This window comes from Perognathus longimembris, chromosome 20 (assembly GCF_023159225.1).
Source record: "Perognathus longimembris pacificus isolate PPM17 chromosome 20, ASM2315922v1, whole genome shotgun sequence".
Classification (NCBI taxonomy): Eukaryota; Metazoa; Chordata; class Mammalia; order Rodentia; family Heteromyidae; genus Perognathus; species Perognathus longimembris.
In genome coordinates this window covers 38,235,270-38,262,854 of record NC_063180.1, presented here as the reverse complement: position 1 = coordinate 38,262,854, position 27,585 = coordinate 38,235,270, and the positions used below count along the sequence as shown (strand labels likewise).

The 27,585-nt window shown below is 43.2% G+C and overlaps 1 protein-coding gene across 1 annotated transcript; it reads left to right on the top strand.

Moving 5' to 3' along the window:
- The first annotated feature begins 249 nt into the window (after window positions 1-249).
- On the top strand, window positions 250-27,585 carry Tars3 (threonyl-tRNA synthetase 3). Its single transcript, XM_048368783.1, has 19 exons — window positions 250-620; window positions 1,210-1,281; window positions 2,266-2,456; window positions 5,453-5,576; window positions 7,654-7,775; window positions 9,901-10,018; window positions 10,928-10,992; window positions 12,043-12,121; window positions 13,660-13,806; window positions 14,668-14,766; window positions 18,278-18,444; window positions 19,419-19,581; window positions 21,823-21,960; window positions 22,800-22,877; window positions 22,977-23,077; window positions 24,146-24,250; window positions 24,738-24,810; window positions 25,449-25,563; window positions 26,904-27,585. Exons 1-19 carry the CDS (start codon window positions 306-308, stop codon window positions 27,050-27,052), a joined length of 2,421 nt encoding a protein of 806 aa, XP_048224740.1. The 5' UTR covers window positions 250-305; the 3' UTR covers window positions 27,053-27,585.

Genomic DNA, 27,585 nt, shown 5'->3' with positions numbered 1-27,585 from the left:
CCACGCCCCTCACGGTGCGCGCAGCTCCGCCCTTGCTCCCTCGTTTCCCCGCCCTCGTCCCGCCCCTACCCCTGTGCCCAATTTCAGGTCACGTCCCTAGCGGAGCCTGGCGCTTCGGCCCCGCCCTCGCCCCACCCTGGGCCCGGCTCTCTCGGCCCTGGGCCCCGCCCATGGCCACGCCTCCGCGGCGCGTGCAGCCTCGGCCCCGCCCTGCCGCCGGGTCGCGCGCCCTTGGCAGAGTCGCGGCGTCGCCTTCGCCGGGGCCGACGCCCGCGGGACGTGGGTCCCTGAGGGAGGCGGACGCCATGGCGGTCGAGGCCCTCGCGGTGGAGGCCGTGGCCTCGCGCCTGGAGCGGCAGGAGGAGGACATCCGCTGGCTGTGGGCGGAGGTCCAGCGGCTGCGGGACGAGCAGCTGCAGCCGCCCGACCCGAGCCAGGCCTCGGGGCCGAGCCTCACGCGCGAGATAGCGCGGCTGCGGGCCGAGAACCGCGAGCTGCGCCACCGCCTGCACCGCCTGCGCCTGAGCCGGGCTGAGGGGCTGAGCCACGGGGCCTCGGCGGGCCGGGCGGCGCGGGCGCCGGCGCCGGGGGAGGACGGGAGCTCCGCCCCGGGCGCGCAGGTAACGGGGAGGCGGGACCCGCGGGGAGCCCGGGCCGCGCGGGGCGGGAGACTCCACTCACGGGTGCCCGCAGGCCGGCGCCTGCGGCGTGTGCTGGACACGGCACGGGTGTCCCCCACCCCCCCATCCCCCGTGCCCTTCCCGTTGCCCGGCGTGGCATCCGCGTCCCCAAGCCCCCGGCCCAGCTCAGTGCCCGCAGCCCGTGCGCAGGAGGAGGGCAGATGTGTCTCCAACCTGAGACTTCCCTTAGTTCTTAGCTGAGGGGTCACTGTAACTGCACTAGCAACATGGCTTGTTTGTTCTTGCGCTACTGGAGGGGTTTTGTTCTTTAAAAAAATAAAATAAAAAATCAGGGCCTTATGCTTGTGAGGCTAGAGAGTCTAATCCTGATCCACCTGTGCAACTGGGATTATAGGGGTGCACCACCAAGCCCCACCACTAGCAACATCTTAATGAAATAATGGGTTTAAACTCTCTGGTGACAGCTACACGTTTTCCGGTGACATTAGTTGTTAACGGTGCATGTCACCTTCCTCAGGCTTCAGATGTGTAGCTTTTAGTTGCCTTTATTATGTCATTTGTCTTTCAGCCTCCTTCTAGTAAAAGCCAAGAGAAAGACTCTAAAAAGAAGAAACCGAAGGAAAGTGAGCCAGATGGTGAGGTAAGCCATTAGCATGGAAATATTACAAAATACCCCCTGTAATTTTAAGTATAGATATGCAGGAGTTTTGACACAAAACAGAATTACCAATTAAATTATTATTTGGGTCACATAAATATGTCTTCAGTTAAAGATGAGCTGGTCATCTAGCTGTATTTGCAGTACTTCTCAGTTTCTTAAAGGTGAGATAGAAGATCTCTTTTTTTTTTTCAAGAAACTAGTGACTCTGGCTTTCTTTTTTCTTTTTAATAAAGATCACTAAAACAGCCTGAAGGTATTAATAGTGCACCAGTATTTGGTACATTTGGACACAGGAAGACAATCTGTTGTCAAAGATATCAGTATAGTTCTGGATTTGAGATCAGCCAGGAGAAATAACCTGAGAATAGTGAGGTGGAAGAGTTGACCATCTTATCTCCAGGTTCTTCATCTATTGTTCAACAAATGAGTTGGAAAATGTTTGGGAAACAGTTATACCTGTACTGCACTTTTACAGACGTCTCGGGTCACTATTCTCTATTTACCTAGCATTTTGGTCACAAGCAATCCACAGCTGATTTTTAAGGGTACAAGGAAACATGCAGTGGTTATATATGCACACTATGCCACTTCATTTGAGGGACTTGAGCGTCCACAGACTTTGGTATCCATGGGGCTCCTGGATCAAACCCCCCTGGATGCTGAAGGATAGCTGTGTATAAGTAAGTGTTGTGTCACTCCTGTATGTGTGCTAAAACTAGTGGGAAAGGCAGGTGTGGCAAGTGGAGGCAGGCTGTGAGCTGGACTCTTAGAGCTAGAAAGCAGTTGGATATGTGGGGAGGGGTCTTCTGGAGAGGAAAGGAGAGAAAGTGATTCTACCAGTGTGTGCTGAGGAGATTGTGAGGTACGGAATGAATTCAGGGCTGTGCACTAAGGGGATGATTGGGCTTTATAAGTGTAGTAGGACGGTGTGTGTTTACCCCATTGTTTCCTAATGATTTTTAGGTGAAGCAACCGAAGTTTATAAAAGAAAGGTTGAAGCTTTTTGAAACATTGAAGAAAGAGCAGCAGCTCTTATTAGCTACTGAAGAAAAGAAGAATACAAGTGGTGTGATTACAGTAAGAATGCTTGATGGGAAGACGGTGGAAGGGCAAGTGTGGAAAACAACTCCTTATCACGTGGCTGCTGGGATCAGGTAGGCCATCGACGTCGATATCTACATCTCTCTGTCCAGAGAGAAAGAGAGAGAAACAGAGACAGAGACTGAGAAGTCAGTTTGGTAGATTCAGTTATTATACCTGAGTCTGGAGAAAATGTTTTCTGCCTGGAGAAAATCTTTTTTAGGAACCACCAAAACATTTTTTATTCAGTTGAATAAACTACAAAGGCCATTGAAATTCGTAATTGAATATCAGAATGTGAGCTCTTTTGAAGGCCTAAAATTTAAGTTCTCATAAAAAATATATAGTAGTGGACTTGGCATTGGTGACTAACACCTGTAATCCTCACTACTCAAGAGGCTGGGATCTGAAGATTCCAGTTATGAAGCCAACTCTGGCATAAAAGTCTGAAAGCCAGAAGTTGAAAGTGCGGCTCAGGTGATAGAATTCTAGCTTTGAGCGAAAAAGCTAAGGGACAATATCAAAGCACTGAGCTCAAGCGCCAGTACAGTGGAAAAGCAAAAAAAAAAAAGAATGTCCATTAGAATATTTGATTGCCAAATAAAGCAGATTAAAACCTAAACAGAAATAAGCAAAATGCCCAGCAAGTCTTGGTTCTATACTAAATAGTATGATTCAGACGCTGACTAAGGTTATGGAAAGTGTTATGGTTTATTTTTGCTAATTGTAAGAAGTGAGTTACAAACTAAGATACACATATAATAGTATTAATTTTTTATGTTGGTATATATAGAAAAATGTGGAAGGATATGTAATACCAAATTCAGAGTGGTGAAACTGAGTGATTCTTGTTTTCTTTGTGCTTTCCAGGTTTATTGATTATTTTTTCAATAATTTGCAAATAATAAGCTGGACACCAGTCATTCATGCCTATAATACTAGCTGCTCAGGAGACTAATATCTGAGGATTGCAGTTTGAAGCCAGCCTGGGCAGGAAAGTCTGTAAGACTTTAATTTCCAATAAATTACCAAAAAAAGCCAGAAGTGGAAGTGTGGCTCAAATGGTAGAGCACTAGCTTTGAGCATAAAAAGCTCAGGGACAGCACCCAGACCCTGAATTCAAAGCCCCAGGACTGGAGCACCCACACACACGCATGCGTGCACACACACACACACACACACACACACACACACACACAGAAAAGGAAAAGAAAGAAAATATCTTAAAAAAGAAGCAAAGGGAATGAACAGTTCTTGAAAAGTAAAATTATTTAATCAAAACAGAACCCGGTGCTAGTAGCTATATTCATAGCTGTTCAAGAGGCTGAGCTTTGGAGGATCATGGCTTGAGGCCAGCACAGGCAGAAAAAGTTCAATATACTCTATCTCTAAAGTAAATGCAAGAACAAGACTGGAGGCATGGGTCAAATGGTAGAATACCAGCCTAGCGATCATAAGGCTTTGAGTTAAACGCTTTTGCCATCATAAAGAACAAAAGTCAGCAGGGATCAGTTTTCAACAGTACCTTGGCAAGGATTTGAAAAGCTTTCAGGGTGAGTGAAAGTGCACTCGGCCTCCGCTCGCTCAGATGCTTACTTGCTTACAAAGGCTCATGCCCCTGCACTTGCACGTGCAAGTGGTTAATTGCAGAAGATGAAAGGGTACCCGGATGTTGGTGCCTGTGCTGTGTCTTCAATAAGAACAAAACTAAAGGCAGCAAAATATACAGGACTGGAGGCTTCCTTAATAAATACGATGCCTCTGGAAAGCGTTGGAAGTCTGTTGGCGTGGCAGTGGAAAGTCAGACTATAAAACCACATTGGATGGGGTTGGGAGAGATGGGGGAGAACAAGGGAAGGGGTACCATTGGTCAGGATTTATTGTATTCGTAAATTGGTATGTTGATAAGAAAATAAAAATGTAAAGGACTATGTTGGAGAGTATGCTTATTTAAAAAAAAAATGAGGAGGGGGCTGGGGATATAGCCTAGTGGCAAGAGTGCCTGCCTCGGATACACGAGGCCCTAGGTTCGATTCCCCAGCACCACATATACAGAAAACGGCCAGAAGCGGCGCTGTGGCTCAAGTGGCGGAGTGCTAGCCTTGAGCGGGAAGAAGCCAGGGACAGTGCTCAGGCCCTGAGTCCAAGGCCCAGGACTGGCAAAAAAAAAAAAAAAAAAAATGAGGAGGAGCATGTGTAGAAGGACTCAGCTGTCATGTACCAAAATGTCATGAGTAGTTATTACCGGGTAGTAAGATTTATTTGTGATTTGTGATTTATTCATTTCCCTCCCTTTCTTCTTTAATTTTTTTTTTTTTTTTGCAGTATTAGCAGTTTGAACTCAGGACCTCTCACCTGCGAGGCCGGGGCTCTTCTACTGAGCCATGCCTCCAGCCCTGTTTTTCACTGGTTCCTTTTTAGGGTAGGGCCCTCCTGCCTGTTTGTGTACTCTCTCACTTTAGGCTTCTAGGCCTTGCCGTGACCACCTCCTCTCAGTGCATAAGCCACCTCCTGTCAGTGGAGTCTCTGGAAGACTTTTAGGCTCAGCCTGGTCTAGAGCTGCGATCCTCTCCGTCTCAGCCTCCCTCTTAGCTTGGGAGCCTTCTCCTCTAAATTTTAAAAGCTATCACATTGTTTATAAAATAGTTGCTACCAAAAACCTGCCCGATTCAGTTTGTATTTGTGCTTTTTATCCCCCTTTTAAAAAAATGCCCTGGAGGGCTGGGAATATGGCCTAGTGGTAAAGTGCTTGCCTTGTATACATGAAGCCCTGGGTTCAATTCCTCAGCACCACATATATAGAAAAGGCCAGAAGTGGTGCTGTGGCTCAAGTGGCAGAGTACTAGCCTTGAGCAAAAAAGAAGCCAGGGACAGTGTTCAGGCCCTGAGTTCAAGCCCCAGGACTGGTAACAAAAACAAAACAAAACAAAAATAACGTATGAAACTGTAACCTCTCTGTAAATCAGTTTGATAATAAAAATTTGAAAAAAAAATGCCCTGGAAATTACTTTAATCCTGTCAGGAACTGTAGCATGTGCACATGTGGTGAATGTGGCTTTTCCCTCCCTAGTCAGGAGGTGGCTGAAAGCATGGTGATCGCCAAGGTCAACGGGGAGTTGTGGGACCTGGACCGGCCCCTGGAAGGGGATTCCACCTTGGAGCTGCTCACCTTTGACAGTGAGGAGGCTCAAGCTGTAAGTATTTAAAACCCAGGTAGTAAAACTTGGAGCCATTTAAGGTTCATAATTACACTCTGATGTTGAAGAAATATTTCTTGAATATTTTTGGAATGTATAAACACAGTCGGTTATTTGTTTGCTTGTTTTTGCCAGTCCTGGGGCTTGAACTCAGGGTCTGGGCACTGTCCTTGAGCTTCTTTTGCTCAAGGCTAGCACTCTACCACTTGAGCCATAGCCATCACTTCCAGCTTTTTCTGTTTATGTGGTGCTGAAGAATTGAACCCAGGGGTTTATGCATACTAAGCAAGCACTCTACCACTAAGCCACATTCCTGGCCCCATTCTTTTTAAATAGTTCTTATTATTTTCTTAAAATAATTGTTTCTCTAATTTTCCTATTAGATTAGCCCATATTTGAAACATATTTTTAGTAGACTAAAAAAAAAGTGCATCTAATATCTCAGCTTCCTGAGTCACTAAGATTACAGGCATAATCCACCTACACAGCTAACCATGAAATTCTTGATTCTAACCCTAAGACTTATTTCTTCCCTGTTTGTCCATCTCTGTTTCCTCAGTCCAGTATCTTGGAGGTTACATATGTTGAGCCCCGCCTCCTCAACTCTAGTCCCCAGTTCAACAGGAGGCCCAGTGGACTGTACTTACGTAGAGTATCTGGAAGGTGCTGACTTCTCTCCATCTCCACAGGCTGTACCCATGTATTTTCACCCCTCTTTTTATGCCGCCACCACAAAAACTGCCAGCGTGCTGTCTCTTCCCCTGAAACCCATCCCCATACAGCTATCAAAGTGTGTTTAAAACGAATAGTGGCCAAGCCTGAAGGCCCAGGCCTGTAATCTGGCACTTGGGAGAAAGATCATGCATTTGAGGCCAGCCTGGGCTACATAGTGAGACCCTGTTCTCAAGAAGCCAAAACAAAACAAAATATTAACGAAGTGGTTTCTTCTTAGCGCTCTTTAATGTGTCCATTGGAGTGAAACCCAACTCCTTCCCAGGGCTGCATGGTGGCTGGCACTTGCTTACTGCTCTCCTGTTCCATTCCCCCAGTGGTGGCAGCACAGGCCTTTCCACACCCTGTGCTTGTGGGGCCTTCGCTGTGGTTCTTTATCACAGAGCCCTGCTCATCCTATGGTCCCTCCTCCAGTTTTGTCCGTGGCCCATCTCTCCCACAGCAAACTGTTAATGGTTGTCTCCCCTCACCTGTCTCACCTAACACAGTGTTCAGGCTCACCACAAGGCCCCAGACAGGGGAGTTGGGCTGATGTTGGCCATCAGCCCACCATCCTGGCAGCATCTAGCAGATGCTCTGCCCCAAAGATAACCCTCTGGGCTGCTTCTCAGAGCAAGCCCAGCCCGGCGACCTGGGTCAGGAGTGCACATAGCTGCTCAGTCAGCTGATCCCATTATAATCTGCTTTCTGACTGTTCTGGAGTTCCTGTTTAATGACGGGCGGGGGGAGTGCTGGCAGGGGATTCATTATCCTGTACCTTTGTTTATTCAGTGATTTCATTTTAATTTATGGGTAAACTGAAATTGAACTCCTTATCTAATAGACTAAGCCATATAAGTTAATTTTAGTAACCCATAAGCTAATCTTCTTGGGAGATTGGAACCAGTTCACCTCTCTAAACCTGTAAAATGTCAAGTTGCCAGCAGGCACTCCTAACAGCACTTCCTTCTTCCCCAACCTTCATTCTGACTTCCACAGAGATGCAAAATGCCCTTGGCTTTGGCATTATCTCAGGTAGCCATGTTGGCTGTCTATACGCAGCCCAGAGCAGCAGCTCCTCGGCTTTCCTCCCTCCCCACCTAAACCGGATTTCTGTGCCTCCTCTGTGTGTGCTCCCAGTGGACGTTCTCACCCCATACCTGCATGCCCAAAAGGAATGAGGCAGCAGCTCTGCCCAGAGCACAAGGCTCTGGGGAAGGCCAGGGAAGGCACAGCTCTCTCGTGGGCACTGTAGGCGCTCTTTTCAAATGCTTGCATGGATCCCCTCATGACTCACCCACTTGCTCACCGGTAGTATCTTCCGACAAATGTCTGTGGCTCTGGCTTCTGTCCTGCCCCCCAGGTGTACTGGCATTCAAGCGCGCACATCCTGGGGGAGGCCATGGAACTTTACTACGGAGGCCACCTGTGCTACGGCCCGCCTATCGAGAATGGATTTTATTATGACATGTTCATCGAAGACAGGTAACACCCCTGAACACTGGTTTCTGAAGGCCGTGTGCTTACTCCTCATTGTTTTATGATGGTTTTACCGTTGCTCACTCATTACATGCTGGATAATTTATAGAGATTGGTGAACCATTTGTAAAAATTGTTGTTGGTTTTTTTTTTCACCAGTTTAGATTCTAGGGAAATGTTTGATACTTTATCTCTTTTCCCCGAGAAATAGTATATGCCCGCTGTCTAATGTAGGACCTGCTAGATAGAGCACACAGCACGATACTGCTTAAGACCAGAATCACAAGCTGAATTTCTAACAGTGGTCCTCTCAGGTCTGCCCCTTGATATCACAGATGTGGCCCCTGACACTTGGGGGGCAGGTAGGGGCTGGTTCAGAGACCTCATCCCTGCCATGCATTCCTCATGGCCCTAAAGAACACCACAGTAGACCAAGCTAAAACCCCTGGTCCTTCTAGTTCTCCATTCTCCTTGCCACCACCTCACTATCCACAATCCAGTCTGTACATTTTATCTCTCCAGTGCTTCTCCCATCCTTTCCTCTCATGTCTATCTGAACTTAGGCCCATACAAATGAACAAATGCAGTGTGTTTACCTTTGCTTGTCACTCCATCCACTAATGGCCTCCCTCACTGAGCACCCAGCACTCCATTGCTACTACTCACAGGCTTGTCGAGTCTGAACTTGTACTCGTAACATTGAACTGTGTTCATCTGCTGAACTCTGGCCCCACACCAACCAACATCCCTCCAGCTGTCAAGACAACACCACCCAGGCAGTACAGGGCTTGTTTCCACAGATTGCCCCATTTCAGATGCCAGTTTAAGTCCAAGGCTTCCATGCATCTGATCCACCAGCTAGAAATCTGAAATCATCACCACCCTTTCCTTGGGTCCAGCAATTTGCTAGGATGGCTTCCAGAACTGGGGTGAGTGCTGTATTTATGTCTACTGGTTTGTTATAGCAAAGGGCATAGACAACAGCCACATGGAAGAGGTGCACAGGGAGAGGTGTGTGGGAAAGACTTGGCACTTCCCCCTCCCAGGGCTCTGATGGCTTCACTAACCTGCAGGCTCTCGGAGCCTTGTTGTTTAGGAAGTTTAATGGAGGCTTTGTTACAAAGTCACATTGGTGACATTGGTGACGCAATCTCCAGCCCCCTCTTCCCTCCCTGAATGGTGGGGTTTTGAGTTCTAGTGTCTAATCATGCCTTGGTCTCTGGTGGGCAAGTCCCCATCTGGGGCTTCTGGGTGCCCCCAGTTACCTCATCAGCACACAAAAGGCACTCTGCCCATTCCGTGGCATCTCTGGTTCCAGCCTCTCCAGGGCTCTTCTGTGGAGCTGGGAGTTCAGCAGTGAAGTCCGGCTGTCCCCATGGAGCTGGCAGTCAACTGAGGGATGACGAGTGCGTGAAAGAAAACAACCAGGCTTGGGAGGGGTTACCTCATGATAGGCAGGTGGTCAGGAGAGGTAGAGTGCCAGTGATGCTGAAGCCAAAATGGAAGGAGGGAGGGACCCCTAGAAACTTGGGGGCAGAGGAGAGAAGAATTGTGGACATCTAGAAGAAGAAAATTACAGGCCTTTGTGCCCACAAAGAAGCAGTGCAGCAGGAAGAATGTGAGTTCCAACCAGGAGTGAGTGGGACGTCAGCACTTGTGTGGTCTGAGCAACCCAACTGCAATTCACATACATCTTCCTTTCAGCTTAGCCCTCAGCCGCTGGCAGTGGGGACACGAATAGCTCAGATCTCAGTTCACGTACATCTTCCTCCCAGACTAGCCCTCACAGCCACTGGTGGCAGGACATGGTGAGCTCTTAATACAGGTCTTATGAATAATGCCAGATCCGTAGGGAAGAGCACCTAGAAGAGCAGGCTTCAGAGGAGCCCACAGCCTGACTGCAGAGGCTCCTTGGCTCTCACAGCAGAGGACAGATGGCAGAGCAGAGATGACAAAATTCCATAGCATCTGTCCAGGCCCATCTCCCTCTCAGGAGTAATGTGGAGCACTGCGTTAGCAAAACCCCGAGCCAGGGTGTCACTCACTGGTGATGACGGCCACAGGTCAGAGGCCGGAGGGACATGCAGGGTGTCAGAAGGTCTGTAGTGATGTACATGGTTCTTTTTTTTAGAGCAGTGTCCAGCATGGAGCTGGCAGCCCTGGAGAACATGTGTAAAACCATCATAAAAGAGAAGCAGCCTTTTGAAAGACTGGAAGTCAGCAAGGAAACCCTGCTGGAAATGTTCAAGGTAACCGGGAAACTCACAGCAGAAGCCTTTTACTAGAAACACGAAAAGCGATTAACATAGACTAACTTTTTCCCTCCCTCCCCACCACTAAAAAAAGTCCTCTGTTGCTCCCCTGTAGTGTCCGCCAGCCTGGCACTGGTTGTGCGGTGGCTTGTTGCCACTTGCTGTGTGACATTTCTGCTTTTCCAGGAAATTTTCAAACAGATGTAGGTAAAGGGCCAGGTGAATAATTTTCAAGTGTACGTTTATAAATCTCACTAATTCTGAGTAGTATTAATAGCTGTCAAGCAGGAATGCTTAACTCTGAATTCTTGAATAAAGCATTGTTGGATTCTAGAATTGAAAATAAAGTCAGGAGCATTAAAGAAGAAAAATACTTGACTAGTAAATTTAACAATATCTGTACTTGTATACATATTGTGGCTGTCTTTTTGGAGATAGTTTCTGTTAAACTTAAAAGATTTTAACTTGTAGCTAGGGATATAGCTTTGTGGAAGGCTTTGGGTTTGATCCCCAGTAGGGCATAAATACATGAATAAATAAATATCCTATGTAAAACCTGTTGAACTTGGTTTTCCAGAACAGTGTTACTCAGCAGAAATATAATGGAATCCACAAATCAGATCACCATGTGTAATCTTAGATTTTATAGAAAGTAGTTTTATTTAACCCAGCATGTCAAAAATGTCACTTCGATACCTAGCCCATGAGAGATTCTGCACGTTTGCTGCCTGTGGCCTCTCATGTCACATTTGCCCCACAGTAAGTGATGGGGGTCAGGGCCCCTGGTCAGAAGCTGCTGCACTGGGCTGTGAGCTCTTTGCGTCTAGTGGCTCAGTACCTGCTCTGGCAATGCTTTTGAAAGAAGCATGTGTGTGTGCTAATTTGCAAATACCTTTTTCTTTGTAGTATAATAAATTTAAGTGCCGCATTCTGAAGGAGAAGGTCAGCACTCCAACCACCACAGTTTACAGGTTTGTATGCATACATTTTAACACTTGTCAGTGGCAAACCTGAAGACCTTAGCAATACAAGCAGAGCATGTTTTCTAGAGAGTAGCTGTACAAGGGGTTCCATCGTGCTATACACAGGCCTCATCAAATTCCAGTCTTGAAAACTGGTGTAAACTAGAGAATATTTGATTTTTCAATTTTATGACAATGGCAGTTTTTTGAGGGCCTTGACAGTTAAAAGTAGCATCTCTCTTATGTAGTTTCTTTCAGAAGATGTTCTGTGGTGTTGGAATTTGAGGAAAAAACAGCATATTGAGTTCTGAGGCAAGATGAGTGGTCTCTCCTGAACTAAATTCTTTTTAAAAAATTATTATTAAGTAGTTGTAAAAGGGGTTACAATTCCAGATGGACCCTTAAATTCTTCTCCGCTCCCCCCACGGCCTAGGCACTGTCCTTGAGCTTCTTTTGCTCAAAGCTATCACTCTATCACTTCAGCCACAGTGCCACTTCTGCTTTTTTTTGTGTGTGTACTACAGAGGAATTGAACCCAGGGCTTCATGCATGCTAGGCAAGCACTCTACCACTAAGCCACATTCCCAGCCCTCTAAATTCTTAATTTAGAATCCAGAAAAGAGAAAGAGACCATTTACTTAACGCATGCAGAGAGTAAGACATCCCAGCTGGTTGAAAGGCTGAGATTGTTAGGATTGGGTTCAAGACCAGCCTGGACAGGGAAAATTCCAGAGACTGTTTCTCAATGAAGAGCTGAATGTGGTTGCACGCACCTGTTTTTCTACCTACTGAGAAGCCTGACAAGTGAATTGCACCCAGGTGTGTACCTGGGCAGGGAGTAAGACTATATCTCAAAAATAACCAAAAATAAGAACTGCTAAGCACAGCTCAGTGGAAACACCTCTCCAGAAGTGGGAGGCCCTTAGTTCAAATCCTAGTATCTCAGAAAAAATGTGTGTGTGTGTGTGTATGCATGTGTGTATACACACAAACATGAAGTTGCTGTTATAATAAATAATGGAAAAAATCTGTAAAAGTGTCCTAACTATCTCATTATAGGTGTGGTCCACTAATTGACCTTTGTAAAGGCCCCCATGTAAGACACACAGGGAAAATTAAGACCATAAAAATTTTCAAGGTAAGGATTGATTTTTTTTAATTTATAAATACAGCAAAGTTAAGGTGAACTAGATGATAAGGTATTTCAATTATAGTTTTATACTCTGTATATGATATTTTAAATACTCAATCTCATTTTACTAATAGTAATGCATATTTTAGAATTTTGATCATTAGAAAACTACATATATCTTTCATTTTTTTATTGCTTTTGTACTGAGCAGGTACAGACTTTTTGTGTCATTTCTTTCTTTTTTTTTTTATTTCTTTATCGTCAGAGTGATGTACAGAGGGGTTACAGTTTCTTGTTTGGTTTTTTTTTTTTTTTTTTTTTTTGCCAGACCTGGGGCTTGAACTCAAGGCCTGAGCACTGTCCCTGGCTTCTTTTAGCTCAAGGCTAGCACTCTGCCACTTGAGCCACAGTGCCACTTCCGGCTTTTTCTATATATATGTGGTGCTGAGGAATCAAACCCAGGGCTTCATGTATATGAGACGAGCACTTTACCACTAGGCCATATTCCCAGCCCCTATATCTTTCATTTTATTTAATGTTATTTTATCAGAATGCATTCCTTTCTCATATATTTTTGATAATGCTGTCCTTTATACAGTCAGCCTTACATATCAATAGGTTTTTCCTCTGTAGAGTTAACAAACTGTGAATTAAAATATTTGAAAAAATTTTACCTATACAGGCATGTGCAGACTTTTTAAGGTCATAGATTTCCTAATCAATAGAGGATAACAAATGTTTCCATAGCATTTAGTATATGCAGTCAAGCACTTAGAGATGATTTAAAGCATACGGAAGGACAGTATATGTTATATAGAAATACTTTGCCATTATTCTATAAGGTGAGAAAACATGAATTTTCATATTCGTGGAAGGTTCTGGAACTAATCTCCCTCTTGATACCTAGGATTGACTGTACCAGGGTTTTCTTCAATTGCCTAGTGCAAACAAGAACATTTATCTCCATGTAAAAACAAAGTACTGCAGGAAAAAAGGACAAAAAAATAATAGAGAAAACATGGCTCTTGAGTCAAGAGATGCAGCAGTGACTTTGTAGTCCAAACTTTTCCGGGCCTTTGGCTTTCTCAGAAAAACTTTTTGGTGAACTACCATGGTAAAACCCTTCTGTACAATTAATATGTTCCTTAAAATGATGAAAATGGGCCATGTGTCAGCATTGCCTATAAATGTTCTTAGCCCCCGAGCCACTGGTCTTTGGGGCTCATCTTCCCTGTCTTGGACCTCCTGTTTCTCTTCTGCTTGGTTGTTCTTCAGTGTTCTTCCTTTCCATTCCCTCACATTTCATTCCTGCTTTTCATATAATCCACTGATAGATGGTCTAATTTGGAAAATCATAATTAGAGCTTTCCAGCTTTAACTAGGATTAATTTCAGATTCTCCCTAGCACCATAAAGAAGTTTTCTTGATTTTTTTTCTTAACAAGCAATGTGGATATGCCAACGGAAAACCATGATTATATTCAAGAGCAAAGCTGTTGATGCCCAACATATTAAATATTTATCAAAATCTTATGTGATGTTTAGAATTCCTCGACATACTGGGAGGGCAATTCTAAAATGGAAACCCTGCAGAGAATCTATGGGATATCCTTCCCTGATAATAAAATGATGAAGACCTGGGAAAAGTTTCAAGAGGAAGCCAAGAACCGAGATCACAGGAAAATTGGGAAGGTATGCCCCACATTCTCATAGCCACTGAAACCCAAACCTGCCTTTGCTGCCCTATGATGACATCTTACACAACATTTAAACAGTAATGTTGCTTCCTCTTATCTCCCACCTGCTATTTTCCTGGCACTCATAACCTGAATTATCTTTTAACCTCTCCCTTTCCTGTATCTTTTATTAGTTTCTTTAAATTGTGTGCTTATCATATTTATTATATATATATCATGATATAAAAATAAAGCTCTTTTTTTAAAAAAAAAGAAATGATGTACACTTGCTAGCATACTTTTTACTTAGGAGGTGAGGTATTGTAGAGAAGGAATGATATTTGAAAGCAGGTGGATCCTGGGTTTTAATCTTAGTCCTTCCAGGCCAGGACTGAGCTGTGTTATGTGGTGGCTCAGGTGTTCACTAAGGAAACTCACTGCCCTCATCTCTCCTGCTGAGCATCCAGTGGCATCACCGGGTGGAGCTGAAGAGACACCAATGGCAGTGTCCCACAGGGCAGCCTCTCAGGAGGTGACGGTTATGAGAATGGTCAGCATCATTTAAAGCCCACCTCCTACTGTGGACTTCTATGGTCTTTTCTGTCACAGTTTTTCCACATGAGATCTCTGAGTGTGTCACAAAAGTTCACAATGAATAGCATGTGTAGACAGACAGGCCAACCTCAAGGCTAGGTCTCCATGAATGTGCCCTGTAATGTATGGTTAGGGAGAAGTACTGAGGGCTTAGGAATGGCTAGTGTTAGAATATGGAGAAATCACTGAGCATGGAATGTTCTGATCCTAGCAGGTCAACGTGTGTGTTAACTATTGAGTGATAAGAGGTAACATTTGTCATGTAATTATTGTTTCCATCCAGGAACAAGAACTATTCTTTTTCCATGACCTGAGTCCCGGAAGCTGTTTTTTCCTTCCCAGAGGAGCCTTCATTTATAATACACTCATGGATTTTATACGAGTAAGTTAGTTTAAAAAATATTGTTTCCTTTTATTCAACTGCATTTTACATTTTACTATTTTTTCTCATAATTGAGTGGTCAAGTAGTTCTATGGATTGTGTCTTCTAATAAAAACATGAAGATGATTTTTGTTCTCTTGATTTTATAAAGTGTGCCTGTTGTCCCTGTAAGTCTCTAGAGCATGTAGAATATAAAAATGAGCATGGATGTCTCTGTGAGCAAGGAAAAAGAAGATAGTGTCTTCTCTGGCACAAAATATTCAGCTAGGAAGCTCCTCCGTTGTATGAGGCCTGACTTCCTGGTGCCTTGGGAGGCCCATAGCCAAGAGTAAAAAGCAATTATGTTTAATTCTCACCAGTGATACAGGTTCGTAGATTGGAAAGTCTTCAGTGCTTGCATGGTTAGTATTACAGACATTGTTCAGAGGTTGATCCGTGTGGCCTGCCGGGATTCTCATCCATTCTCACTCCATTTTGTCTTTCCTGTAAGTAGTAGCTACAACAATCCACTGTAGTGACAGACCACCTATGTGATGGAAGTCCCACAGGGTATCAGGCAATCTTATCGTCCTATCAGATTATGTGGTTTTAGCTGTCTTAGGTTGGGTAAGTCACTTTTTAATGTTCTCGTGATGAATTTGCTTAATAACACCTTTCTCAGGATGCATCCTTGTTAAGAAACACATTCTTTTTTCTGTTTTGGGTTTTTTTGTTGTTTTTTTTTAAAGACAAGATCTCAATATATAGTCCAACCTGGCCTTGAACTCATTATGTAGCCTAGGATGGGCTGGAACTCACAATCCTCTTACTTTTTAGCCTCTTGATATGCACCACCACACCAAGCTAAAATATTCAATAAGTTGATTTCTATGTAGCACCTATTACTAATTGACCCTCGGAGAGTCTCTCACAAACTATAAAACTACTTGTAGCTTATTCTGCAGTGGTTTGAGTAGTTGCTCATTTAACTTTTTTTTCAACTTTGGGCCTTTTACTTTAGAATCAATTTGATGCTAATATTTGTGTGCGCTGATATCTTAGAATTTCTTTGCATTATTATCCTGGCTATTCTCCTTTTATCTTTCTGGCTCTGGATTCCTTTTTTCCTGATCCTTGTCTTCTTCCTCTTTGCTAATCTATAACTCACATCTGGAGAGCACTTCCTTCAGGGACTTTCTGGGGAAAAGTACATGGGATGTACTGGCTATTGTCTGTGGCTTCACTAGTCTTTTCCTTCCTTGCCTTGCATGTGTCCTGGAGCCTGAGGGTGACCTCTGCACACTCTGTCACTGGGCTACACACATCCCAGGAAGAGTGGCCAGTGGGAGGCAGGCAGAGATCAGAGGGCAGGGAAGTTGAAGTGTCCCTGAAAGTTGTTACGGTATTTTAGCAGATGCTGATGACCAATCATAGTTGCTACTTTGGTTGTATTATCCTTGCTCAAAAATCAACACACCACCCAGTCAGTGCCTAGAACGCTCAAGGAGGAGGGAGATCAGTTGCCACTTTGGTTGTCTTATCCTTGCTCAAAAATCAACACACCACGCATTGCCTAGATCTCTGGAGGGGAAAGGTGGAGATGAAACAGAAAGGCTTTATGGTGGCCTTAAAGGGCTCTCTTATCTTTTATAGATGCAACACAGACATGGCTGATGATCAGACCCAAGGTCTGATTGTGTGGGTTGCCGAATTATAAAGGCATTTAAATATACAACCCCAGTAGTCTCTAATGCTAAGGTAAGGACACTGGTTGGGAAGGAGCAGTCCCTGAGTTGCATAGCATTCCTCCTCTTCTCTCACTGTATGTGGACATTCTTTATTTTAATGGGCTTTAGAGAAGCAGCTGTTTCTGTAGGATTACATGAACTTCTGTCATGAAGATGGTTTTGTTTACTTGTTGTGTAGGAGCTCATGGGTTGTTTTCAGATCACCAGGCCATGAGGTTCCCTGAAACTGTCAGTCAGGGACAACATACATTGTCTTTGTATTCAGAGTAATTTTCCAGGTTCCTTCAGGAGGCTAGACTGAGCCATTGACTGAGAGCTTGCTTCTTCCAGCCCTTGAATTCCTCTGCTCTCCAGAGAAAGAAGTTGATGGCATAGCATTAGATATATTTTCTCCCAATTTTTCTTCTGAAACATTCAAATCTACAGAAAAGTTAAAGCATAGCAAGTACACATTTTCTATTTAAAACTAAATGCATTAAGACTGTAGCACGCAACATGGCAATCAGACTTATTAAATTATACAACTATTCTCTCTCCAAGAGCACAGAAAAAAAAAATCCTGCTTTTTTTCTATGTATATTGTATTTCAGCTTACTAGTTTTCAAAGAATTGACCACTTGATACTATATACTGTTTATGTTAGTGGGCCTTTATTTTTGCTCTGACAAATATGAGAAACCATTTTATGTTTTGTTTTGTTTTGTTTTTTTGGCCAGTCCTGGGGGCTTGGGACTCAGGGCCTGAGCACTGTCCCTGGCTTCTTTTTGTTCAAGGCTAGCATTCCACCTCTTGAGCCACAGCACCACTTCTGGATTTTTCAGTTTATGTGGTGCTGAGGAATCGAACCCGGGCTTCACGCATGCTAAGCAAGCACTCTACCATGAAGCCACATTCTCAGCCCAAGAAACGATTTTAAAGGAGAATTTCTTATGACCAAACTTACAGAGATTTCAACCCATGGTCAACTGACTCTGTTGGTTCTGGGCCATGGTGAGCCAGAACATCGTGGTAGAAGGGCATGTGTTGTCCAGGAAACATAGAAAGAGAGAGGAAGCTGGGTACCTGTGGCTCACACCTGTAATCCTAGCTACTCGGGAGACTAAGATCTAAAGATTAAGGTTCAAAGCCAACCTGAGCAGAAAAGTCCATGAGACTCTTAAATCGAATGAACCCCCAAAATGTCACCCAAAGGCATGGCTCAAGTAGTAATGCCAGTCAAGCAAGCAGACTGAACAAATGTGAGGGACTGAGTTCAACCCCCAGTACTGGGGGAGAAAGAAGGAAAAAAGAAAAAGAGAAAAGAGCCCAGGACATGGCAAGGTCCCCAAGAACACCAGTAACCTTCTTCCTCCAGTAAGGCCCACCTCTGACTGTCCTCACCATTTTCCAGTAATGCCACTGGATTAGGAGTCTGTCATTGTATTACTCTACTGATCATATCAGAGCTGATGCCCTCCACCAGCTGGAGACCAGACCTTCAACCCATGAATCTTTTGAGGGAAACTTCATCTCAACCTTAGCACTGGTACATGTTATACAATAAACATGCACAGGCAGTTTTTACTGTGCATATGTAAATCTTGTTCTCCTGGTGCACAAACACGAATCATGAATTAAAATAGAAGACAATCTTGAGTTTAAAAATAATTGCTCTGTGTATTACCGTGCATGGAATTGTGGTCTGTCTTCTCAGACACTAAATGCATTTGTCTGGAAGGAGGAATAGCTCATGGACTTGTGATCTGCTTTGGCAGCTATTAATATTAAACACATTTATCTTGAAGGAGGAATATCACAAGTGCGACTTCACTGAAGTGCTCTCCCCCAACATATACAACAGTAAACTCTGGGAGGCCTCAGGCCACTGGCAGCATTACAGTGAGAACATGTTTACCTTTGACATCGAAAAGGACACATTTGCCCTCAAGCCCATGAACTGTCCAGGGCACTGGTGAGTACTCAAAAGGAAGCAGATTTTGCATGAATGTATAGCACCCTTCGTCATAGCTTTTACTGTTATTCATTTGCTTTGTAGAGCTAAGTGATACTTTAGTCCACTTTACCAAATGATTTCATCCTGAGAGCAGATTTACTTCTTGAAATGTGTTTGCTCTTTAGAAGGTGTGGAATGTTAGCTGGGGATCACTTTGATTTTATTTTTCTCAGAGGACACTGTATTTACGAATTATGTGTCCTTCTAATGACAGTGTACTTCAAGTATACATATTTGCATACACGAATTCCATACTGTGTAGGTCACTATAACACAATCAGAAAGTCATAGCCAATGGGCTAGTGGATGTGGTAATTCCAGTGTTCCTTTGCTTTCATCCCGGAAGCTGGGATACATTTTAGATTTATACATTTAAGATTATACCACCTTGTAAACCACAGACTATTTTCTGTCTTAGTAGCACATAAAGACACAGCTTCTTATAGAATGTCTTAGATTCTAAGCAAGATTATAACAAAGGAAACCAGGAGCAGATATGTGGACAGTCAGTTATACAAAGGTTAGACCAGTGTCCTGACCGGAACTCGTTCAGGTATTTCTGGAACTCAAGAAGACTGACAGTCGCATCCAGGGGGCCTCTTCACTCAAGACTCACTGTGTGGACAAATACAGGGAACAGATTTCTGGATGAGAGAGAAAATAGACAGGCTTCTTTCTCACAGTGCTGCAGTGGTGGAAGCTTAAGGTTCAGCCATTTCTAGGAGAGGGCTGGGGTCTGTAGCTCAGAGGTAAAGTGAATGCTTAACATGTGTAAGGCCTGGGTTTGACTCCTAGACTATAAAAAGCAATGTGAAAAATCATCATCATAATAATTCCTAGACCTATAAACCAGAGCTGGGAGTTTATGAAACTGGAGGCTTAACTGTAACTCCTCTGTGCCACACGAAACTGTGTTTCTGCATCTTTTCTAGTCTCATGTTTGCCCATCGTCCACGGTCTTGGAGGGAAATGCCTCTTCGATTGGCTGACTTTGGAGTTCTTCATCGAAATGAGCTGTCAGGGACTTTGAGCGGCTTAACCCGAGTCAGGCGCTTTCAGCAGGATGACGCTCACATCTTCTGCACGGTGGAGCAGGTAGAACGTGGTACAGGGGAGGCATGGCTGTGACAAGCTCACGTCCTTCAGTCTCCCAGAGCTGCTTTGAAAGTGTTTGGTATGGATGCATGCAGCTCCAGTAGTCTGTGGTTCTCTAGTGTAAGTCAATAGGTCAATTTCCTGCCATACAACGTATTAATCTTTTCCTTTGATATCTCCACTTATTTTATTAACTTAAATTCTGTTAAGTTGAATGAACTTAAAGGATTTGGAGGTGTTTTGTTTTTCATAATTGCTTAAAACAGAGTTTCAAAACCATCGTGCAAAAAGGTCACCATCAAACATTGGCCAGTGATTTGTCCTGCTGGACAGATAGAACAAGAGCAGAATATACATTCTTTGAACGTGCATGTAGAATGTTTACGAAGATACCCCAGGTCTCAACAAATGTAAAGGGATTTAGTAAACCAAATTTACTAAACAAAAATACTGAACAAGTTCTTTGCTACAGTTGAATTACAGTGGAAACCAATAACAGCAAGCTATTTGGAAAACTTTCAGATGTGTGAAAGGTAAATAGCATGCTTTTAAATAAAGAAAGAAGAAACCCAAAGAAAGCAAGAAAACATACATGCAGTGAAAGCACAACATCTGACACACTGTGGGATCCCACTAAAATACTGTATGTGCTAAATATCTAGGTGAGAAAAGGAGGCAAGTTTCAAATCAGTCACCTCTGCTTCTACTTCAGAATCAAGAAGCTGAGCATGGTGGCACTTACCTACAATCTCAGCACTTGGGAGGGTGAGTCAGGATTGCAAGATAGAGCCCAGCTGGACTCCATAGTGAAAGCCTATCTCAAACAAACAAACCAACAAAAAAACAACTACAGACCACTATGGCGAACACAAAGTCAAAATGTCTGAACCAAAATTTAGCAGATTTAAATCTTCTAGTTATTTTTTAAAAGTATAATGGATCTTGACCAAGTAGGTACTGTCCTAAGAATGGAAGATAGGTTTAATGCTAGAAAGCAAACTATAACGACTCACCATATTAACAAACTGAAAAAAAGAAAGAAAACATGCTCATCTTGCCCCTGGGACTGGGGAATAGAGTTTAAACTCAAGGTTTGGCTTTCTTGTTCACAGCTGGAACTCTTCTACTTGAGCCATACTTCCAGCGGTGCTACATCTTAATGCCTATATTAATAGATGCAAGAAAAAGCATTAAGCAAAATCCAGTAGTTATTTTTCATAAAAATTCAAACTAAGAATGGAAAAGAACTTCTTCAGCCTAAAGACATTTATGAAAATCTAAAGCTAGCAGTGCATGGTAGCTTACATCTGAAATTCTATGTACTTGGGAGGCTGAGCTGAGGAGGATATGGATTTGAGACCAACCCTGGCAAAGAGTTCACAAGACCCCAGCTCAATTGACAAACTTCTATCTGGGTGGCAGGTGCCTATTTTCCCAGCTATGCTAGAAGCATAAATAGAATCATTGTTCAGGCTTGCTTGGGCACAAAAGTAAGATCATATTTTTAAAAAAAATGGAAGAAAAAGAAGGGCTGAGGCATGGCTCCAGGGGTAGAATACCTGACTCTGACTAGTAAGTGTAAGGTCCCGAGTTCAAAACAAAACGAATGAAAAACAGAAACCTAGAGCTAATTTCATACTTAGTAGGGGAAGTATGATTTATCTCAAAGGTCAGAAACAAGATAAGGATGTAACATTTTGTTACTTCTACTAGTAATTACTGTACTAGAGAAACTATATAATACAATAAGGCAAGACAGCCAGGTGCTTGTGGCTCACACCTATTATTCTACCTACCCAGGAGGCTGGCATCTGAAGTGCTGAGTTCAAAGCCAGCCCAGGCAGAAAGGTCAGTGAAACTCACTCTAAATAACCAGCAGAAAGCAAGGCTGGAGGTGTGGTTCAAATGATAAAGTGCCAGCCAAGCAAACAAGCTGAGCAAACATAAGACTCCTGTGTTCAAACCCAAATACCAAATAATATTAACAACAACAATAATAATGCACAACAGATAAAAAGCAGAGGACATAACCATCTGTGTCATGAATGTCATCTACCAAAAAGTTGTCAGAACTGAGGTGTTTTTTTTTTACATAACAGCATGGAATATCAGTATGTAAAATTAATTGTGTTTTTGCATACTAGCAGTGCATCATTAAAAATTGAAAATAAAGATGCTATAAATGAATTTAATTTGTTGTTATATCAGGTCACCTATGTAAAATTGTCATTCTGGTTTCAGATAGAAGAAGAAATAATGGGGTGCTTGCAGTTTTTGCAGTCTGTTTACTCAACATTTGGCTTCTCCTTTCAATTAAACCTGTCAACAAGGCCTGAAAACTTCCTAGGAGACCCTGAGATATGGGATGAAGCTGAAAAGGTAAGGAGGAATCCAGTGCCTGTCTTTCAAACACCCGAGTAACTGGGACACCAACCCACCAGCTCCCACATTTTATGTCTGCTACCTACTTACATCAGATTTCTACTACAATTTATCTTTCTGTGTCAGTTCCCTGTGGTAGGAGGGATCTGAATCTCCCTATCTCCAGAGTTTGGGTGTTTTGTCTTCCCAGGAGCAACCCATTCAAAGGAATACTGGGAGACTATGGGCCCCTTCTGTTGGTACTCAGCATCAGACCCAAGCACCTTCACCACAGCCACATAGAAAGTACTTAGTGGCCTAAGACCAAAGAGGAACTCCTACTTCCACACCCCTGTAAATCATAAAGATGTCCCACAGGCCTCCACAGAGGTAGAGGAGGAAAAGCAAAAGAGAAGTGGTGGCAAGGCCCACCATCTTGGCCTTCCCACTGTGTGGGAGCCAGAGCAAGGCCAAGGCCATCCTGCTCCTATTTCCTACCTTCTCCCGTGAAAGGCCCCACCCACAAGGACAAATGCATCTTGGACTTTGTTCCCAAGAAAAGAAGCTGTCAGTGTGGTGGGCAGAGGGGCTGCCCTAAACTCTACCTGGAATTCCTTGGGAGAGCTTAGTAAGTTTCCCAGTTGATATGTTCATACATTTCTTAAGCAGCAGAACTAGCTCACCCATCCTCATGTTTTCCCTGCTCAACAGTTAATTGGATGTAAAAGCTGTGCAAGAAGTATTTGTCAAACAAAGGATGCAATAACATACTTAATGAACTTTGTCAAGTCTAGAACAAAAAAGATAAATATACAATAGATTTTTTAAAAACATTTTTTTCTTTAAAAATAAAATAGCAACTACAGAATAGCTTGGTGGAATTTGGAAAACCATGGAAAATGAACCCAGGTGATGGAGCATTTTATGGCCCTAAAGTAAGTAGACCATAGGCTTCCAAATAAACAAAACTAAAAATTTCAAAATGATTAAATAAAACAGAAAAAACCTTTTTAAGCAAATTTTTTGACTTACAGATTGATATAAAAATCAAGGATGCTATTGGCAGATATCATCAATGTGCTACCATTCAGCTAGACTTCCAGTTGCCTATTAGATTTAATCTTACGTATGTTAGGTGAGTAGTTGGACATGATAAATGCCACAGTACTAATATCCTCATTATTTGTCATCATAGCATGAGTAATACAAATGTAAACATTAGTGAACCTCTAGTATGTGTGCTACATCATATGTATATAATATATACTGTACACACACACATATATCTCCTACTTATAGTCCGTCTACTTGGAACTTTTCTTCATCCATGTGTTATATACCAAAATATCTGAGGCTGGACATTTCATAAAGAAAAGAGGTTTATTTAGCTCATGATTCTAACAGCTGGGAAGTCCATTCAGCATGGCGCTGGCATCTAAGTCCCCTTAACTGTAGCTCAACATGGCAGAGAAATGGAAAAGGAAATAGCTTTGTGTTGAAGGAGACAAGGACATGGGGTGGCTTTGCATTGTAACAACCCACTCTGTTGAGAACTTTCCCAGTCCAGTGCGAGCCACACTGTGGCTCCCTTCTGAGGACATGTCCCCATGACCTAATAACCTTCCACTAGGCCCACCCACCACTAGTTGGGCTGCTGGCATAGTCTCATGGTTATAAGTGCACAGATTACATTTGTTGCAATAGAATGATATTTTATCATTCTAGGAAACATGTACACAAATCTTGAGGAGGCTTAGCTTCACTACTAATCATAATTTCTAGTTCTGTTCTTCTATATAGGGGAGAAGGATGGGTGTCAAAAGGTTTTCAGATCTGCCAGTAGATGTGTAGAACAGAAATCAGGACTATTTTGAAGGTGAGGGTGACAGATGGGGGACATGGATAGTGTCGGGAGTGTGTGCATTAGATCCAGCAAGCTTGGCTGTGAGGGCAGATGTTAGAAACTAAGGGAGGGTGTGGGAGCTCTTTTCACTGTCCTCTAATAAAACCTTTTAGAAGTAGATGAGAAAAAGATAAGCAAACTAAGCCATCTTTGGGGGAGAAAAGATAGCCACCAAACAAAACAACTTGTTAATAACAAAGGGACAACCAAAACACTAAATCTAGACAAAATTCAGTATGAGAAGTAAAATTACTGTCCAACCTTAGGAAAATATTTACACAGGTAATTTTCATTTTCCAGCAAGGATGGGGATGATAAGAAAAGACCTGTGATCATTCACCGAGCTGTGCTGGGGTCTGTGGAAAGGATGATAGCCATTCTTGCAGAAAACTACGGGGGGAAATGGTAAGTGAGGTGCAAAAGGAAAGCCACATGTCGAGTAAGGTTCAATAGATATGAAAGACATTAGCAGCATCTGCTTTATAACTATCAACTAATCCAGGTTGTGCCTTTGAGGAGTTCAGTAGCGTTATTTTTTCATCTATTTCAAGCCCTTTAAAGATCCAATTGTTATGTGGAAAAACACACATCCCGCCTAATACTAATAATGTAGGGCTGTCCTTACTGCCTTGACAACCAAGTCCAAGATTCAGAAGTAACTAGACTGGAAAAAAAGTGGCAGGTAGATTAGGAGAAAGGGACTATTGACGATCTCAGAGTGGCCCACGGCGGGGGCCTGCCCAGCACAAGGCCTTCGCTGCTGAACTTTTCAGCATTCACATCTGAGAAATCTTGAGTTGGGCACCATGGCTCACACCTGGAAACCTGTCTGTAAATTTCAATTGTACAATAAGTGATGATTTTGAAAATGCTTATTTGATGTATTTTTCAGGCCTTTCTGGCTGTCCCCTCGTCAGATAATGGTCATCCCTGTGGGACCAACGTGTGAAAAATATGCCTTTCAGGTACAAACAGTCAATATTGCCTTGTCATGTATTATGTATAGGTCATTGACTTCACACCTTAAAATATTAAGTAATCATATTAATTTCGCAGCCATTGTTTCAGTAATTGAGAGTAACCCATGAATCATGTTTATGTGGCTGTGTCAGAACTATTTTATTGGTTCTGAGAAATTTGCATCTTGAAACATCTTTTCTTCTTGCTTCTATTAAGGACAAGTATATGTTATTAAATAACAAAATTACCCTAAGACTTGGAAGCCTTCAATAACAAGTATTTATCATCTCAGTTTCTGAGCGTCTTTGTCTGGGGGCAGCTTAGCTGGTTGGTTCGGGGGCAGTGTCTCCTAAAGCTTCTGTCACAGGGCTGTCACATGGCTATGTGGCTCCTTATCTCGCCAACTGCATAGCCTTCCTGAATGTTCCCACAACAGGGCATCTGGGCCCCCCCAGCACAAGTGATGCGGAGGACGGAAACAGCGGCCATGTCTGTCCCTCCCGTCCTCCTGTGTGGGGCCCACAGGCTGCCCCTTGCAAAGGCGCTCGCAGGGGTGTGAGGGCCTGGAGATGGCGAACAGCAAAGGTCGGTGTGGAGTCTGGCTACCATGAGTAACACAATAAACTATTCGGTTTTCTTCCAGATATCGAATGCATTTTTTGAGGAAGGATTCATGGCTGATGTGGACTTAGATGACAGTTGCACATTAAATAAGAAAATACGGAATGCACAGCTGGCTCAGTATAATTTTATCTTCGGTGATTTGTTGTTTTCCTTTTCTAAATGTTTGTTTTGGCTTTGACTCCAGAAAGTAAAATGAGAAATATGCCCCTGCTTGATTATCACAACTTGACTGTTTACTTGTAGACAAAGAAGAGTCCTGGCTTAGCTGTTCCTAAGTACTCATTATAATGTGCAGGAAGAAGTTTATATAACTCAAGTTTCACATGAGTCCTATGAAGTATTGATGATTAATCTAATGGGTAGAAAAGATTCCAAGTTTAATAAAAAAAATTTAAAAAGTGAAAAAAAATAAAGCATCCAAGAGGCACATGAGTAATTGGATATAGAATCCAAAACTTGGGGTTCAAAAATAGGAAGGGCTAGAGGCACAAATTAAGGTATAGACTACCTCCCTAGCAAGCACAAAACCCTGAGTTCAAACCCTAGTACACACAGAACATAAAAGATACACAAATAATAGTAATGAAGTCAAGAGAAACTGGCATTCATATGCCTACAGGCCTAGTACCAATAGGCCTCCTGTGAGCCGAAAGAGAGGGCAGAAAGCAAAATGAATGTATCTTGATCTGTCCTGCCAAACCATCCATTGGCTTTGTAGTAATAATTGTGCTTTCATCAGGCTTGCTGTGGTGTGAGAAATAAAAAATTAGATTAGAAAAAAGGTGATGCTGGGCTGGGGATATGGCCTAGTGGCAAGAGAGCTTGCCTCGTATACATGAGGCCCTGGGTTCGATTCCCCAGCACCACATATACAGAAAATGGCCAGAAGTGGCGCTGTGGCTCAAGTGGCAGAGTGCTAGCCTTGAGCAAAAGGAAGCCAGGGACAGTGCTCAGGCCCTGAGTCCAAGGACTGGCAAAAAAAAAAAAAAGAAAAGAAAAAAGAAAGAAAAAAGGTGATGCTATAAAAGGTAGAGTGATTGAATAGTCACCCCATTGGGAGAGTCACCAGGAGCACTCAGCAGCACTGTTCTCCCATTCTGCTCCAGCCCTTTAGGCTTCTCTTCAGTATCTGCTTTGTTCTATGTACCACTTTCTTCTGCAAGTCAGAAACCATGATTGCCGATTCCTGAATGATCTCACTGTATGGGTCCCCCCCCCGCCCCCGGCCCATAGACACCATTTGGGAAATTGTGGTTGGCTGTTATTGGTAGAACAGCCTGGTCAGGATGCTGTAAAGAGCTCTCTGCTCCTCTGCACCCCAAGACTCCTGTTCTCTCAAGTGGACCGGGGAGAGATGAGATTAGAGGTCATCCTTTCCTCCAGGACACGTACCTATGAAAGCAAGAAGCTAATGTCTACTGATATGATGCTAAATCCTTCATTTTAAATGTTTGTTTTCCTTTTGTTTCTACAGTGGTTGGAGAAAAGGAAAAGATAAACAAGGCAGTGAATGTTCGGACCAGAGACAACAAAATTCATGGAGAGATTTCAGTAGCTTCTGCCATTGACAAACTGAAGAATCTTCAGAGATTACGTGTGCTAAATGCTGAGGAAGACTTTTGAAGTCCTTTCCTTGCACTTGCTTCTGTGTAGCCTTGTTTTGACGACTAAAATGTATTAACCAGTTAACATGTTAGAGTTTCTCAGAACTTTAGGCCCACTGCTGGGGACCTCTAGTGGGCTCAGTAGGGAAAGGAACAATGAATGATTCGCTGATTGTAAGAAGTTTAAAAACTCATTAATATGTTCTGAGAATAAGACAAGTTTGGGAAATTTTCAAGCAGTCATTGCCTCCCAAGACTTATTCACCGAAAGAGGGAAGTGAGGACTGTGAAAAGTTACTGTTACAATTGTAATTTTTCAAAAGATGGGTTTCAGGCCTGGGTGTATAACTCAGTGGTAAAACATCTGCCTAGCACGTGTGAGGGTTTGATCTCCAGCGCTGCAAAAACAACAAAACTAAACAGAAGTAGGCTTCAAATATAAATCCAAAATCCTTTCTGGATGGGAGGAAATCTTATTTTCTAATATGTCTCAGGTGTTTTTATGGCTGTTTTTACTATAATTCATATTGAAACTTTATGTCCAAAGTTGAA

Excerpts from the sequence above, each read along its gene's own strand:
- Tars3 (XM_048368783.1), top strand. The coding sequence starts at position 306 with ATGGCGGTCGAGGCCCTCGCGGTGGAGGCCGTGGCCTCGCGCCTGGAG. Across the intron at positions 10,993-12,042 it reads CCAACCACCACAGTTTACAG|GTGTGGTCCACTAATTGACC; the intron begins GTTTGTATGCAT and ends ATCTCATTATAG. Across the intron at positions 25,564-26,903 it reads TCAGTATAATTTTATCTTCG|TGGTTGGAGAAAAGGAAAAG; the intron begins GTGATTTGTTGT and ends TTGTTTCTACAG.